The sequence below is a fragment of the Notamacropus eugenii genome, chromosome 4 (genome assembly GCF_028372415.1).
Source record: "Notamacropus eugenii isolate mMacEug1 chromosome 4, mMacEug1.pri_v2, whole genome shotgun sequence".
NCBI classification, from domain to species: domain Eukaryota; kingdom Metazoa; phylum Chordata; class Mammalia; order Diprotodontia; family Macropodidae; genus Notamacropus; species Notamacropus eugenii.
In genome coordinates this window covers 237676860-237692705 of record NC_092875.1, presented here as the reverse complement: position 1 = coordinate 237692705, position 15846 = coordinate 237676860, and the positions used below count along the sequence as shown (strand labels likewise).

The window sequence follows — 15846 nt, the reverse complement described above, 5'->3', positions numbered from 1 at the left end:
CTGATTTTATTAGTATAGAGAAAGTCCCTCTACCATTGGAGGTTGGCAATTTTTATTAGTTGCCTGGTGCACTGGAATTTTAAATGATTTGCCCAGGGTCATAAACCCAGTGTGTTAGAAGTGGGATAGCTCTGTCTGATAGTTTTCTATTAGAAGCTACTTATCCTTCTCCTGTTCACACCTGGTATCAGGAGAAGGAATTAAAACTGTGTTATGGATGGTAGTCTAGTAGCGCAGTCTCCATAGTATCTTTCAAGGAAGGCTAGAAAGTTTTGTGTTAACAAATCCAAAGTTTGTTTTTTCTTTTTAAGAGATAAAACTTTGTTAGGAGAAAGCATAAAGAGTCTGATTTTTGAATTGGAATGATTAGGGATCCATTAAGGAGGAAGCAATGGGAAGCTGGGGAAGAAAAGGGAAGTTTTGCCTACTTCACTACTTTGTTCAGTGTGGATGACAATCTTCAATAAAAACACCCCAGCCTCTTAGGTTCATGCCATTTTCTGGGCTGAATTGGGTCTTTTCATTTGTATCAACCTTGGTAATAGGGAAATTAGTCCAACTCAATGAGACCCTGTTACTTTTCCCCAGGATGTCTGGAGTAAGTCTCCTTACCTCAAGTCTTTCTACTTTTCAGTTTTTCCTATACATAGCTGTGAGAGGGGTCTCCTTAGGATACATGTCTGACCATGTCACTCCCTTGCTCAAGAACCTTCACAGGATCATTAATGATTAAAGGATAAAATAAAAATTTCTTAAAATGGAATTTAAAGCACATCACAATCTAGCTCCAGTTTACCATTTGAGATACATTTCACACTTTCCTTCATGAACTCTACATTCTCATCAAATACCTATCTGCTGCTTTCTAACCTCCTATTTTATCTCTTGTTTCCATGTCTTTGCACAGGTATACACATTTGTGGAATTTATATCTTCCCTTCTCCCCGCCCTCCCATCTAGAATTTACTCTCTCCTCACTTTTGCTTCTGAGAATACTTAGCTTCCTTGAAGCCTGAACTCAGGTGACACCTAAGGTAAACCTTTTCTGATCTCCCATTGTCAGTACTCTTTCCCTCTTCAATGCCTCTCTTAAAAAATATTGATGCCTTTTATTTTTCTATCACATTCATTTCAAATTATATCCTTCTCTCCCCTATCCAGAGAATAATCCCTTATAATAAAGATTTTAAAAGTCAGAGGAAAAAACATGGCAGAACTGGGGAATGACTCTTGGTCTTACATCTTTGTGTTAGATTCCTAAATATCTTGAATATCAGAACATTATCAGAGATATTTGATGCAAAGATTTTTCCCAAGCAAAAGGTTTCTTGGCTACATTTATTTAGTTTGTATGATTTCATATAATCTGTTATCTGTTTTCTCTCTTGTGATCTTCTTTATTTCATTTGGTTAAGAATTCTCCCCCTGGCTAGTATATTGATCATGTTCTCTTTTAATTTTAAGTTTGTTGTGGTATATGGAGTAAGATGTTGGTCTAAACCTAATTGCTGCCAAGTTGCTTTCCAGTTTTCTCTGTAATTCTTGCTAAAAAAACAACTCCTTAAACTATCTTGCACTTCCTTACATAAGCACAAATGTTGTATCCTTAGTACCATATGTAGAGAATTAGTACAATATGTAGTTGTATTCCTTAGTACAATGTGTAGAGAAGAGATAGTGTCCATATTGTTGAGGTAAAAATGATAAATGGCAGCTGGTTGGATATAGGTAAGAGTAACGGTACTCTTTCAGAGGCACCACTTTTATCACCACTGATACGGCCCTAGGCTCAATGAGGAACAACCTATCCGGAGATCTGGGCTGCTATTTAAGCAGGGATGGGCGCAGTCCTTCCAGGGTCGGTCCTGGAGCCTACCAAACAGACCTAAGAGACTACACCCAAACCATGGCCAATAAGGAGAGATGGATACTGAGTAAAATCTAACCCAAACACAAAGGATTATTAGCACAATGTAGGGCACGTAATAAGTGTTCAACATATAACTGTCAAATTTAATTTAAAGAAGTGGTTGGTCTAGAACCCAAACAGCCATAACGCAAGACTCCATCATCTATTTAGCTTGCTGCATTTCGTCTTTCAGTATCTCACAAGTGCTTAATTTCTGTTGTTGCCATTGAAGTACTTTTTATTGGTCCCTAATCTTCAAACCACATTAGAACTGTGAATTTCCCAAGACAATCTATTCTCAGATACGCAGCTTCCAAAGTGGGCTATATTCTTTGCTCGCGTGAGATGTCACTATGATTTTGTCTTGGTTTCAAATGAAAGGGTCTCCAAGCTTAGACAGTGTGTCATGATAATGAAGGCAAGGGGACATGACTATTTCATGTATATCAATATTTATTAGCATTTAAAATATATTAAAATATGAATACAATAAAAGCATGGGTTTCATTTGCCCATAGAAAGATTGGGTAAAATCACAGAAATGAAAATTTACATCAACCAATAATATATTAAAATTCTATCTAAATCAAAGACTCCAAAGACACATAACAAATGCATATGCTTTAGAGATGTTTTTCTCAAGTAACTGGTATTGTTGACACTTCTATCCAAATAGATATAATATTAGAAAAACATTATAACTAGCTGCAAGCAGAGGGGGTGATAATACAACTTTATCCTTCTCCTCTCCCCCCTCTCCCATTTGTCTATCTTGTGGATGTGCCCACCTGAAAAATACCAATTATGGAGGATCCCACAGGATTTTACTTTCAGGTATAATTACTTGTAGGAAAACACCAGCTTACAAAACACTTGAATATGGGAGATGATGCTTTTCAAGTCCCCTCCTTCTGATCCTTCTTTTAGGATGACATATCTCTAGCTTTAAAAAATACAATAGGTTCATCATCCATTAATAACACAATTCTTGATTGCACAGATTACATATACAGTAGGACAGGTCCCGTCCCCTGAATGTGATCAATTACACAGAGCAGAAGTCTGACATAATACAGTTCATCTATAAAGGCATGTTGTCAGCCAAAAGCAGTGTTATAAACAGATTCCAGTGCTATCCCATTTAAAACACTAGGGGACTGGATGACTGTCAGAGCCAGGCAGATGAGTGTTTCATTTTAAAATGCCTGGATCTGATTTTTGTCATATTACATCATCACATCCCGTTTTAAGGTCCCAAGAAGTCTTAAGTGAGCAACCAAGAAAGGTTACTTAGACAAAAAAAAAAAAAGAATTAATGAATTATGAAAACATGTGCTTTATTATTTTTTTTAAAAGCATTCACACTTTCCTGAGTAAAGTACATAAAAATCTCACAAGACATCTTTTTAAAGCACCAGGTCCTTCTTTGTCTCTTCCTTCCGTGTATCTTTTGCAGACTCATTACAGTCCAGATGGCAAATCTAAGCCAAGCTTGCATGTTATGGTGAAAACATTAACAATGAATTTATGAACACTGATTTTCTAATATTTCACCACTTAAGAGTTTTATGCCTGGGAAATGGCTTCTTTAATGGAATCAAGGGAAAAGATAAAAATGAATGTATGCGTGGACACCTTTGGTCTGTCTGACATGACAAGACTTTGCCAAAGGATAACAATGTTGATAGATGTTTGAATGTGCCTAAAACTTTCTGAATTCTGGCACTTTGTCACCAAAATCTTTTCAATGTATAAAACTTAGACACAACATTTTTCAGTATGGACACAACCAGGTAAAACATGAAAAATCAAATTAATGTATTCCAGATTTTATTGCTTGAATAACGTAAGTTCAAAGTGTCCAGGAGAGAGTGGCACGTCTACTCCCTGATGTCTTTGCTAGAGGCAGAATCTGTTTCTCCGAGCTCCTGGGCATTCCTGAATATCAGGATGGAATTATAAATCTTCAATGCTGGGCCAAGTTTAATGTGCATCACTTTGACTATATCTGTCTGGGTCAGAAGCAGGAAGGCTTTGCCATCGATCTGCTGCAAATAAAACAAACCAAGGACCTTGTCTTCATTCTTCTCTAAGACTGTACTGCTGACTCTCCTAGACTTTCTGTGCAATGCTCTTGAGGCAGATAAGGTCAGGTACCCCCCTTATCTTCCCCCTTCCCTGCCCCGTTTCTTTTTATATGCTGTCTTCCCCTTTAAGAATGTAAGCTTTTAGAAGGCATAGACTGTCTTTTTTTTTCTCCCTCTTTTTTGTATGCCCACTGTTTAACACAGTCCTGGCACATAGTAGGCACTTAATAAATCATCTGCTTGCTAACTTGATCTTGTCACCATTTTCTGACTTCAAACCTATTTGTCTGCAACAAGGAGAGACATTATCACACAGCATACAGAAAAAGGGTTTTGGAGCCAGGAAAATAGGGCACACACCAATGTGTGACCAAAGTCATTTGATTTCTCAATGATCAAGGCAACTAAGACTGGATAAACTGTGGCTATGTAAATCAGTGGAGGGAGTTTCCATTAGCAGGAGTTTCCTACCCTCATGAAATCAAAGGGCTGGGTAATACCATCTCCACTACCCGCACCACCACTTTCACCACCAACTCCTGTTAAGACAAATAAGTACAGACTCAAACTCACTCTCATACAGGTCACTCACTTAACTAGCCATGCCTTGATTCAGGAGATACAAGTCTAAGAAGGCAGTCCACCAGAACTAATTTTTCCAATTAGGTTTTTTTTAAAAAATCATTTGAACATACATTTAAAAGTAGACCATTTATATGCTGTTAAGTCACAACAGAGGGTGTACACTAATAGCCCAGTCCATGAGATAGCAGTGGGAATTATGTCTGCTCAAGTGGATCTGGACTAAAATTCAGCTGACATCTGGGGAGGGAGACAAGGTGCCCTTGGAAAGCATGGAGCTCTATACGATGGGGGAACGGCCATATAAGACAACAAAAGCTGTGACTACAATGACCAAGCTGGGCCCTGAAGACAAGAGGTGGGGACGATACTGAACTGCCTTTGCTGGCATTCCTTACCTCTTTCTTGAAGTATCTAGAATGCTCTTCACAGCCTGGAAGGCTTTGCACAAAATTTGCCACCTACAACACAAAATGAAAAACCTAATTTGAAACATGTGCATAGTAGGTGCTTAAAAGTTTAAATTTTATCTGTTCAAATTTATTGAATAAGCGGAAATAATTTCTTAGGTCATAAGTGAATCATAGTGTGACTTAGCAAAGTGCCCGGAACATGGTAAGTGCTTAATAAATGTGCTGTCTCCCTCTGACTCTGTTTCTTTCTCCTAACCAATTTTATATCTGTGCATATATATGTATATATATATGCATATTTGTACGTATATATTTCAAACTGTTAGAGACAAACCCTCAATTCGACTCATTAATTATTTATTAAGTGCTAATGATACACAAGGTACTGTGACAGGCAATGAAAGTATAAAGGTAACAATAAAACAATCCTTGCCCTTGAGGTGAATGCTTGTGGGGTATGGAAGCCCAGAGGACTGGGAGAATGAGGGGGGGATGCAGTGAGGGAGTGGTACCCAAGCTCTGCATTTGAGGAAGGCAAGGTGGAGATGAATTCTAGGCAGGGAGAGTAGTTTGTGGAAATGCAGAGTTCCAAGTCTGAGGCACAGTGAATGGCCTGGGGTGTGCCGGAGCCAGTGTAGACTAGTTTGAGAGTTAAATGATAAATGAGAATTTACACCTTGGAACTCAACCAATACTGAAAATCAGAGCTTGATTTGTTGTTTATCCAGACTCAAGAAAGTGATGAGGAAAATGTTAATAATGCAAATTACATTTTAAAGTGTGCAATGGGCACTTCCCTCCTCCCCCACACCCTTGGTAGTAGTCCAGTGAGGCTGGAACACAGAAGAGTACAAAATAAGGTAGGAAAAGTAAGTGGGAGACTGTGGAAAGTCTGAAATGACAGGCTGTTTGTGGTTTTGTCTTACAGGCGATGAGAAGACATGCAAGGTTTTCTGAGTGATTTGATAGGACCTATGCCTTAGGAAAAGTATTCTGACAGCTATTTGGAGGATGGATCCTATTAGAAGTGAGAGGTTATGGGGCTTTAAACCAGAATGTCAGCCATAGCAGTGAAGAGATGGGAAAAGATGTGATAGCTATTATGGAGGTAGGAAAAACAAGACTTGGCAACTGATTGACTATACAGGTCAAAGAGCGAAGAGTTTAGATGGCATAAGTCACTTAAGTGACCCAAGGTCACACAGGGTAGTAAGCCTCCGAGGCTCCTCCCAGGTCTCTAACTCTAGGGTCCAAAGTATTTTCTGGTCATTTTAGAGAAAGTAGCTTCAGTTGAGTGGTAGGATGCAAAACCAGACTGCAAAAGCAATGAGAAGTGAGTGGATAGTGAGGAAATGAAGTTATAGTATAGAGATAATTCTTTCTAAGAGTTTGGCAGTGAGTAGGGGACAATAGCTCACAGGGTCAACTGAAGTTTGCTATGGGTACCTTTCCCATTCTTTCATTAACTATAAAGGATACTAGACTGGATATTCCGACCTATTCAAGGAGCTACATATATTTAATGACTTTCTATCTAGGTCAAAGTTCTACCAAGATCGGGCTGTAGATTGAGGAAAAGAACAAGTTTCCCCTATTGACACATTTCTCAAATGCCAGATCAAACAAAAGCGTAAAGCACAGATGCTCAAAAGCTTGTCTTTTGTGCCACATAGGACCCGACCCAGTGCAATTGTTTAGTCTGATGCACAAAGAAAGCAGACTTTATTTAAAATGTCAGGAGAATATTTTCACAGTGAAACAAATAACTACCTATCCCACCCTCCAAACAGAGGTTCTGGGTAATTAATAACTAATTTGTTAATTAGGCTAGTTGGCAACGAATAAATTGGTGGTCAGTGGTTTCTCTAGGCAACCAAAGGCACAAAGGGAGACTGAATCACCTTAAATCCCTTCTGAAAGGGAACTCTCCCTGACAAGAGAAACTCAACCCTGATTGGTAGATATTTAATGAGAAGATGGGCTAAAAGACTTCAGCTCCTCCTGCTGAGAACGTGGCTTGATCATAAGACACAGCCAAGTCCAGAAATCTGGACAGGGAAATTCATCTCCATCCAGACCACTCTGATTGGTTTTCTACTTTATGAGCTGAGTAACCCTAAACTCTAATGGAGGGGTACAAGAACAGGGGCTCTTTTCCCCAGAGTTAAGAACTTACCCAGACTGGATTCTGTTTATACTCTTAATAGAAGTTAAGAACTTACCCAGACTGGATTCTGTTTATACTCTTAATAGAAGTTATGTCTCCTAGTTGGGTGACATCCCACTCAAGACTGAAGAGCATGTTCCTTGAGGGTTAGGGGTAATCTCTATCAGTCATGTCCTTCAGAGACTGACTTTTTACAAGAGCTGGGTCTTAATGAGGATATTGAAGAAAAAAGCCTGGATCCCAATTTAATAACTAGTTATTAATACAATAGTAAAATAAAAATTTCTCTTAATAGGTAAAAACAGATTTTGGGGAATGTAGGCAGGCCTTGGTGGATTACAAGAGTTGCTTTCTATCTGGTGGTCCACTTACAGTCTTTCTGAGTGTGATTCCTGAGAGTTAGATGTGAAACCTAGTCATGAAGAAGGTTGCCCCTTTGGAGAAAAATAAACTTTAGTGTTAAGCAGGTCTTTTCTCCCAGAAAAATTAAAAGGCAACAAAACTCTAGTATTTTTCCTGTCCTCCTCAAACACCTGAGAAATGTCCAGAAAAGGCCACCAGTCTATCTGTGGCAGTGCCTTGAACATAGTAGGTACCTAATGTTGCTGAACTGAAACAAAACAAAACATGGTAACTACTCACATTCTCTCTCTGGGTAGGTGTGTATGTGCGCGCGCGTGTGCGTGTGTGCATGTGTGTGTGTTCTAAAGCCAAAATCTGTCAGAGACAATTTATTAATACACACAAATTTCTGCTAGGAAAGAAATTCAGAATTCTTTGGTTTTTTTATTTACTTAAACAGTAATGTTAATGTCAGTGCACTTTTGGTGGCATATTGTCCAGAAGTCTCTTCACTTCAGAAGGTTCCCCACCCCTGGACTTCTTTATTTGGAAACACCTTTCTGTCTTTATTCCTCTCCAAGCTGTACTCTTGATGCTTTACAGGAGAGGGCTTTGTCGACAGCATCCCTTCCATCCCCCACGAGAGGCACCTTCCTTCTGACTCCCTTTTAGTATTACCTTCCCTTATTAGAACAAGTTCCTTGAGGCTGGCACTTTCTGCTTGTATTTGCCTTCCCAGCGCTTACTTAGCCCAGCTCCTGGATCACCCTAAGTAAGCACTCACCAACGCTGGTGGACTTAACTTGAAAACACTCACTCCATCTTTAACTGCTTCCATTTAATTCTGGTTGAAGGTCACTATAAACAGGACAAATGCTCTCTAATAATCTTAGTTTCAGGAATCATGATCATTCCCTGAAATTGATCATCTTCTATTCAAGGATTCACGTGACTCTTAAGGACTTCAGACTAGGGCACTGTTGTAATTTTTTCAACAGCCACAACATGCCCAATGCCTTGGGACTATGTACTTCCACATTCTCCCATTTTCATTTTAGGCACAAAGTAATCTCAAGCATGAGATTACTTCCCATTCTTTAGGCTGCATGTAATCAGCGGCAAGATACATTACCCGAGTTGGTTCATTATAAATTTGGAACTCCCTGATATTTACCTCAATAAAGCAGAGGCAGCAAAACAATGAAATAAAGAAAACTATACCAGATGCTCAGGGTGTATATCATGTGGCATTTAGGATGGCAGCATTGCCTAGCACAATTCACTTTCATTTTCATCCAATCCAATTCAATTCTATTCAGTTCAACAAACATTTATTTATTAGGCATCTATTCCATTCAGGGGGAAGAGTTAGTGACAACAAGGGCAGTCAGTGGGGGAAACTCTGGGTTCCTCTGAAGGTTACTAGCTAAGGAACTATGGATGAGTTACTATTCTAGGCAGCTTTCAATCTATGTTATAGATATCAGTGGAGGGAATTAGGTGGCCCAATGGACAGAGAACTGGGCCTAGAGTCAAGAAGACCAGAGTTCAAATGTGACTTCAGATACTTACTTAGCTGTGACCTTGAACAACTCACTTAATCTGTTTGCCTCAGTTTTCCCATTTGACAAATGGGGATAACAATGGCACCCACCTTCCAGGGTTGTCATCAGACTCAAATGAAATAATACTTGTTAAGTACATGGCACATAGTATATGCTATATGAATATTAGCTTTTATTATTACTATTGCTACAACAGGAGCTCCCCAAAAGGATGAAATCACAGGTCCAGACTATATCACTACTGCACTCACCAAAAACTAACCAACTAACCAACAAACACATGGAAGGCATTGGTCAATAGTCTCTACCCTTGAGGAATTTATGTTGCAGTGACTCATAGAAGGGACATGATCTGAATATCTGCTTGGTTCCAGGACTACCTCAATGGAAACTCTGGCTTTTTCAGTATATACAAAAATTATGTTGACTCAACAACCACTCCCGACTTCTTTGTAAAAAAAATTTCACTGACACATACATAAATTACAAACTAGAGGATCTACCAATCAAATTATCAAAGGGAGAATTTACAGAGCTAGACAAAATAATGACAAAATAAATCTGGAAGAATAAAAACATCTAGAATATCAAAAGAAATAATGAAAAAGTAATGGAGAGAGAATAGTACTTTTACAACTCAAAGAATATTATGAAGCAGTAATCATCCAAACCACTACCAACTGGTTTACAAAAAAAAGGATATCTATAGAACATACTAACAAGGAAAACTAAAAAATAACAATTCAATAGCCTAGTATTTAATAAATGTCAAAACATAAATTACTTAGGAAAGGTATGTGATAAGAACTGCTGGTAAGTCTCGAACACCATCTTATACCACATACAACAGTTAACTGAAAATGGATATGTGACATCAATATTAAATATCATATCAATATTAAAGATCATACCTAAAAAAATATCAAAGATAACAAGAGAAGATATTTTTATAGTTATAGGAAGGGAATGAATTTTTAAGCAAACAAGGGATAAAACTGATCACAAATGATAAAACAGAACACTTTAATCACATGAAATTAAAAAGGTTCTATGTGAACAAAATTAGAGCAATTAGGATAACAAGGGAAATGATTAACTGGAGGGTGGGAGGACCATAACAATTATCACTCATAAGAACCTGATATTCAAGATATTTAGGAAACTAATAGAAATACAGAATAACTTAAGTCATTGCTACATATAAGTAGTTCAAGAATATGAACAAATGATTCTCAAAAGAATGGCAAATTATTAACAACCATATGAAAAAATGTTTCATATTACTAGTAGTAAAAGAAATGAAAAGCAAAATAATTCTGAGATTTTACCACACACTCAGCAAATAGGCAAAGGTAACAAAAGATGTCAAGAATCAGTGAAGGAAAGCCGTACGAGATGGAGACAATAATGCATCATTGTTGGTGTCAAGAATGGGTCAACTCTTCTGGATAATAATTTGGAATTATGTGAAAGTGACTAAAATATCCACATGCTTTGACCCAAAGATTCTATATTAGGCATATACCTTAAGCAGGTCAATGACGAAAGCAAAGATCTCATAAAGGACAAAATATTTTCAGTAGCTTTTTTTTTTGTAGCAGTAAAGAATGATGTAGATGTTCATCAACTAGGGAATAGCTAAACAAATTATGGTACAAAACTGTCGTGGAATGTACTGTAAGAAATGATGAATATAATGAATACTGAAAAACATGACAAGATTCATATGAACAGACGCAAAGCAAAGCAAGGCCAATGATACACACAACGATTGTAACAATGGGAATTGATGCTTTTTACTGAGCAGATATGACTTTTTTTCTCTTCCAGGTGAACAAGAAGCAATGAATTCTTTTTTTTGTAACCTAGCTTATCAACGGGACAGCTAGCGGGGCACAGTGAATAGAATGGTGGGCTTGAAATCATCTTCCTAAATTTAAATCCAGCCTCAGATACTTACTAGCTGTGACCCTGGGCAAGTCACTTAACCCTGTTTGCCTCAGGCTCCTCCTTTGTAAAATGAGCTGGAGAAGGAACCGGCAAACCATTCCCATATCTTTGTCAAGAATATCCCAAATGAGGTCATGAAGAGTCAGATATGGCTGAAAAGACTGAACAATGACAAAATTTAGCTTAATGATACCTCTTTCTTAGAAAAATATTGGAGGTTATTTCTTAGGGCAATCCCTTGGGTCCAGGCTCCTAAGGGATATGATTAGAAATCTAGAAAATTAAATCCAAAAAATTAAAACAATGCTGCCAAATCATTATGACCATGTTTGGCCCCAAAGAAAAGACATGAGAAAGCGCCATTGCCCTTTTCTCTGCATAAGATGGGAACTGTGGGTGTGGAACACATGCCACATATAATGTCAGACTTTTCTGACATTATTAGTTTTCCTAAACTTTTCCTCCTTTTTTGTTGTTATAAGGGATGTCTCTCTGGGATGAGAAGAGGAAATACTGGGAAATCTAGGTTATGTAAAAATAAGATAGCATTAAAAAGAAACAGAGACAATTTTTTTTAAAGCAACACCATAGCTGGTTGGTTTTTCCAAGGCCACTTAAAAGTCAGAGTGAGCTCCAGAGCAGAATCTAGCACCTGTGGGCACACCTTGAGCTGCTCACTCACCCTGACATCTCTTCACTATATTTAATTAGACTCAGTTTTACACCCTGTATGAAAGCCTCAGAATATTTTGTTTTTAAAAATAATCAGTATGCTGATGTCTGCTTTGGTCAGCACCGATTCCACAAGTATAATTTTATCTCGAGTCCTTGAACCATTTTTAAAATGATCTTAAAAAAACACTGGATAAGGATAAAAACATCACCACAAATAGCCAACCATCAAGCTGATAGGGAACAAATTGTTCTGGCCAGTATAGCACAGTGGGAAGGGGGCTGGTCTCTCAGGGAAGAGCCCTGGGTTATTTGCCACACTAATCAAGCTGTATGACCTCTCTGGGAGATGAACTCTAAGATCCTAAGAATTTGGATCTGATGTTCATCAAGGAAGGGATGAAAGACTCACAGATTTAGACTTGGAAGGGACATCAGGGGATAAAAGGTCCAAACCCTTATGTTATCAATATGGAAAAAAAAGACCAGACAGAGCGTGGATTTGAACACAGGCCTTCTGACTCAAAATCCTGAAATCTTTCTACCATGGCATGCTAAGAGGTATTTGAGAAAGGGGCAGTTCCCATACACACTGGCTGTAGATAACAGAAGGTAAATTCTTTTACCTATTAGCAAGTGAAAACTTTTTTTAGTTGGGAAGCTAGATTCTCTGTGAATTCTTCAGATAAGGAGAAGGATGTGATATGATATTACATTACATTATATTGTCATGTCATGTTATATCATCATATATCAACAAGAATGTATAATCACTTTACAAGCATTATCTCATGTGATCCTCACAATAACTCTGGGAGATGAAGAAACTGAGACAGACAGAAATGAAATGACTTCTTCAGGGTCACAGAGATGGAAGTGTCTAAGGCAGAATTTGAACTCAGGTCCTCCTAACTATAGGCCCAGAGCTCTTAACCACCAAGATTATGAATGACACATTCAAACACTAAGGAAACCAATCTTGTTTACTAAGCGAGTAAAATTTTTTTTCTCTCTTCTAGGTGAACAAGAAGCAATGAACTCTTTATGTAACCTGTATTTAGCTTATCACTACCTCTTTCTCTGAACCTACTGGGCCTACTGCTTGGGTCCACGCTGTAAAGGATGTGATTGGAAATCTTGATGTTCTCCAAGCTAATGAATAAAATGAAATTTCCGAGGCAGAGAGCACTCCTGGGGGATAGGAGATTGTACCACTTCCCAAGTTGTCTTTATGGATAATGAATAATCTTATTGATATTTCAAGATGCATCATCTGTTTAAGACAAGTGAGAGTCAAAGAAAAAGTTCTGCATTTCTGAGGAAAATATTTTAGCAGCTGAGTTCCAGGAAAGGTCCCCAACATTTCCACCTACTTGTAAGAGAAATGATTTTTATATGGCAAGAAAGTATCCTATTGGGAATTTGGAGACCTGAGTTCTGGTTCCAGATTTATAACCAGAAAGTTACTCCCCTTCCCCGGGATCCAGTTTCTTCCTCTGTAAAAATGAGGGTAAGGAAAAAGACATTTTGTAACGTCTGTTCCAGATATAACACTCTATGATTGTAGGAGTTTCATTTTCAGAAAAGCAGAGAAGAAAGTAGTTTTGTTCTGTAATAACAGTCCAGTCCTTTATGTTGACTTGATTTATTTGCATGTAGGTTTACTTGTTCTTTTCTAGTCAAGCAAAGGCTCCAAATGATGCTTTTTTCTTGCTCCCTGGAATCAGGAATTGTTAGTCACACAGAGCAGTGTGGTGCACTGGAATCTAGGTTCAAATTCTACCTGTGGTTTCAGACAAATCACCACCTCTAGCTGGGTCTGTTTCCTCATCTATAAAATGAGGGGATTGGATTAGATGATCTATAATGGCAGCTAGATGGTGCAGTGGATACAGCGTTGGGCCTTGATCTTCCTGAGTTCAAATCTGGTTTCAGACACTATCTGTGTGGCCCTGGACAAGTTACTTTACTCTGTTTGCCTCAGTTTCCTCATCTGTAAAATGAGTTGGAGAAGGAAATGGACAAACCACTCCAGTGTCTCTGCCAAGAAAATCTCAAATGATGACACAAAAAGTCAGATACAACTGAAAATAAATGAGCAAAGTCTCTTCTAGCTGTAAATCAAACTACAAAGAGAAGGCCTATGCGATGAATGCACACCAACAGCACAGTAATCAAATTCTGCAGTCAGCGATCAGTATCTAAATTTATCTGGTCCCGACAACTTCATGGCTTGACCATTGGATTTCCCAGTCCCTCAAAAATAGAAGTCTGAATTCCAGCTGAGTTTATCTTTCCTGTTTTGATGTCAATAAGTTAATTCCATGAAACTTAATATACTTATAATGTGAGGATAAAAACGTGGTCCCATGAAAAGAGTTGGTTCTGCCATCAGTGAGCCTGGGATCAGGTCAGCACGACCCTCACCAATGACTCAGGGAGATGTCCTTCTTCTGAAGGGTGTGCAGAATGACTTTTACAATGTGGTGAAAGCCTGTCATTGCTCTGGGAGAACGCTGAACATGAAGAATGGCACAGCAATTGGGAGAGTTCAAGCTTTACCTTTCTAGGCTCTGGTAACTTCCCTCACTATAACCTACTTCTGTTTACATCCATCTCTGGATCTCAGCAAGCCTAATTTTTCTCCAGTGGGCTTGTTGTTTCCTCCAGAACCCTCCAAATGCCAACGTTCTGCACTCTGCTGAGCCTGTTGTAGTGTGCCCGACTGTGCCACCTTACAGGACATCTGGGATCATGTTCCCAGCCTGTCTCATTTTTTTTTTTTTAAACAGCGGAGTTTGTCATTTGCCTGTTTTATCCCCCCAAGGTCCAACAGCATAACATTCCTATCCTCAGCTTGGCGGTGCCCTGGATTCTTTGAACTGTGTTCCCCTGTGTAAAGCTTGCTTTGAAAGTGACTGCCATCTTTTAGCATTAATGAACATTTGGGGAGCACTTGGTTGGAGATGGGGCAATTTATATACAGTGCTTTAAAAGTTTTGAGTTTCTTTGAATATAGCAAATAAAAATCCCTCTGCTTTTGCCAATAACACTTACCAAGTCATCCCTGCAGCAGCTGGTGAGATACATACATAAGGTCTGCCCACCTTACCTCCATAACATATGTGTATAAGACTGTGTATGTATGTATATATATGTATATATACACACACATATATATGTATATATGACTGTGTATGTATATATGACTGTGTGTTTATTTATCTATCTATATGGGCTCATATATGCCATGAGTGTGCCCCGTGAAATTCATTCCCTTGAAACAAATATGTCCACATGCAGAAACTGTTCTATGTCAAGGGGAAGAGAAAGACAAGGAGTTGGAAAAGACACAGGCCCTGTCCACAAGTAGTTTAAAATCTAATAGCAATAAAGCAGGCCTGTACAACATACTGTCCCCGGGCCTTTTGTAGCCTACTAAAGGATTTCGGGTAGCCCATGAAAAACGTAGACAATTAAATGAAAGTAAAGATGTAATGGGTGCTTTGTCTGTGCCCCACGTGACCTGCTGTCCACTAGTCACTATTTTGCCTGTCATGTAACTTGGTTGGTGAGTTGCCACCGAGTACTCCTCTCCTGTTTGTCATATGATCTTTGGCAACCAACCACTGTCAGTCTGTCTCTAGTCTGAGAGGAGTGAGAAATAGTAGTTTTTCCACTGCGTTTTTGGTTGTTTACTGGCATTGACCATGGACAAAGTGTGTGTGACAAAGTAATTTTTTTTAACATTGATGCGATTTCATGATAAATAAAAATCTTAAGTAATAAGTGTAATTAATTGAAATCACCTTTTGAAAATATGGTTTGTTTGCAAAATAGTTTTATCATTGATTATACCTTTATTTGGAAAGTGAGAAGTTTAGCCTATTTTAATTTTGGCCCCCACCTACTGCCAAGTTGTACAGGTATGCAAGAGAGTATCAGCAGAGTTCAAAGGCCAAATGAAACTCTGCTAGTGGAATAATATTGGTCAACTCAATCACCTTCATCCTTTGTGCATAGAAAAAAAGATGTCTGTTTTTTTGTAACCAAACATGATTAGAAATAACCAATTTCTAATAATATGGACTAGGTCTTTCTCTGTACCTAGGCAAAAGGGAATCTCTTTTCATCACTTCATCTCCTTTGTCATCTAAAG

General features: G+C 38.4%; 1 protein-coding gene across 3 annotated transcripts in view; it reads right to left on the bottom strand.

The window, feature by feature from the left end:
- Positions 1 to 2344: 2344 nt before the first annotated feature.
- Positions 2345 to 15846, bottom strand: part of L3MBTL4 (L3MBTL histone methyl-lysine binding protein 4) — a 511255-nt gene continuing 497753 nt past the window's right edge. For all 3 annotated transcript variants that reach the window (XM_072604270.1, XM_072604272.1, XM_072604271.1), the window contains 2 exons: positions 4977 to 5039; positions 2345 to 3957 (listed from right to left, as the gene is read on the bottom strand). In XM_072604270.1, the coding sequence (XP_072460371.1) occupies positions 3790 to 3957; positions 4977 to 5039 (231 nt within the window). In that variant the 3' untranslated portion in view covers positions 2345 to 3789. The remainder of the gene's footprint in view (positions 3958 to 4976; positions 5040 to 15846) is intronic.